Below are 584 nucleotides of genomic sequence, written 5' to 3' on the forward strand. Positions count from 1 at the left end.
CTGCTCGAATAAGCCAAGTCTCACAGCCATACAACAAAACAGCCCGTACTGTAGCTTGATACACACGTCCCTTCAGATTCAGGGATAGACCATTCTGACGCCATAGGTGTCTCAAGTTAGCAAACGCGGCCCGAGCCTTGCAGATTCGTGCATTCACCTCATCTGTCACACTACAGTCAGAACTAATACACCTTCCAAAATACGTAAAACGCTCTACAATGTCCAGTGCTTCCCTCTGGCGTGTTCCCAGGGGCGTACCCAGGAGCATGAGCTTACACTTTGTGGGTGCAAAGTGCATACCAAAGGACGGGATGACTTTGGTCAGTTCATTTAAGAATGCTTACGCCTTCTCATCCTCTTCGAAGATGAAAACGATATCGTCTGCATATTCCAGATCGACAAGGTCTTCTTTACAGGCTACTTGAACACCAGGGTTTTGGAGACCCTCCAGCGTTCGTCTCATTATTTCATCGATCACGAAGTTAAACAGGAACGGAGGGAGTGGGCATCCCTGACGGACACCGCTTTGTGTACGGAAGCTTTTGGAGAGCTCTCCGTACACTCTCACACGTCCGGAAGTCTGA

The 584-nt window shown here is 49.0% G+C and overlaps 1 protein-coding gene across 1 annotated transcript in view; it reads right to left on the bottom strand.

The window, feature by feature from the left end:
* Positions 1-346: 346 nt before the first annotated feature.
* The window catches only part of T265_13796 (hypothetical protein), a gene marked incomplete at both ends in the record, with an annotated part of 31,806 nt that continues 31,568 nt past the window's right edge, over positions 347-584 (bottom strand). Inside the window, one exon of the mRNA XM_009170544.1 lies at positions 347-580. Within this exon, the coding sequence (XP_009168808.1) occupies positions 347-580 (234 nt within the window). The remainder of the gene's footprint in view (positions 581-584) is intronic.

The sequence above is a fragment of the Opisthorchis viverrini genome (assembly GCF_000715545.1).
Source record: "Opisthorchis viverrini unplaced genomic scaffold opera_v5_110, whole genome shotgun sequence".
Lineage (NCBI taxonomy): Eukaryota > Metazoa > Platyhelminthes > Trematoda > Opisthorchiida > Opisthorchiidae > Opisthorchis > Opisthorchis viverrini.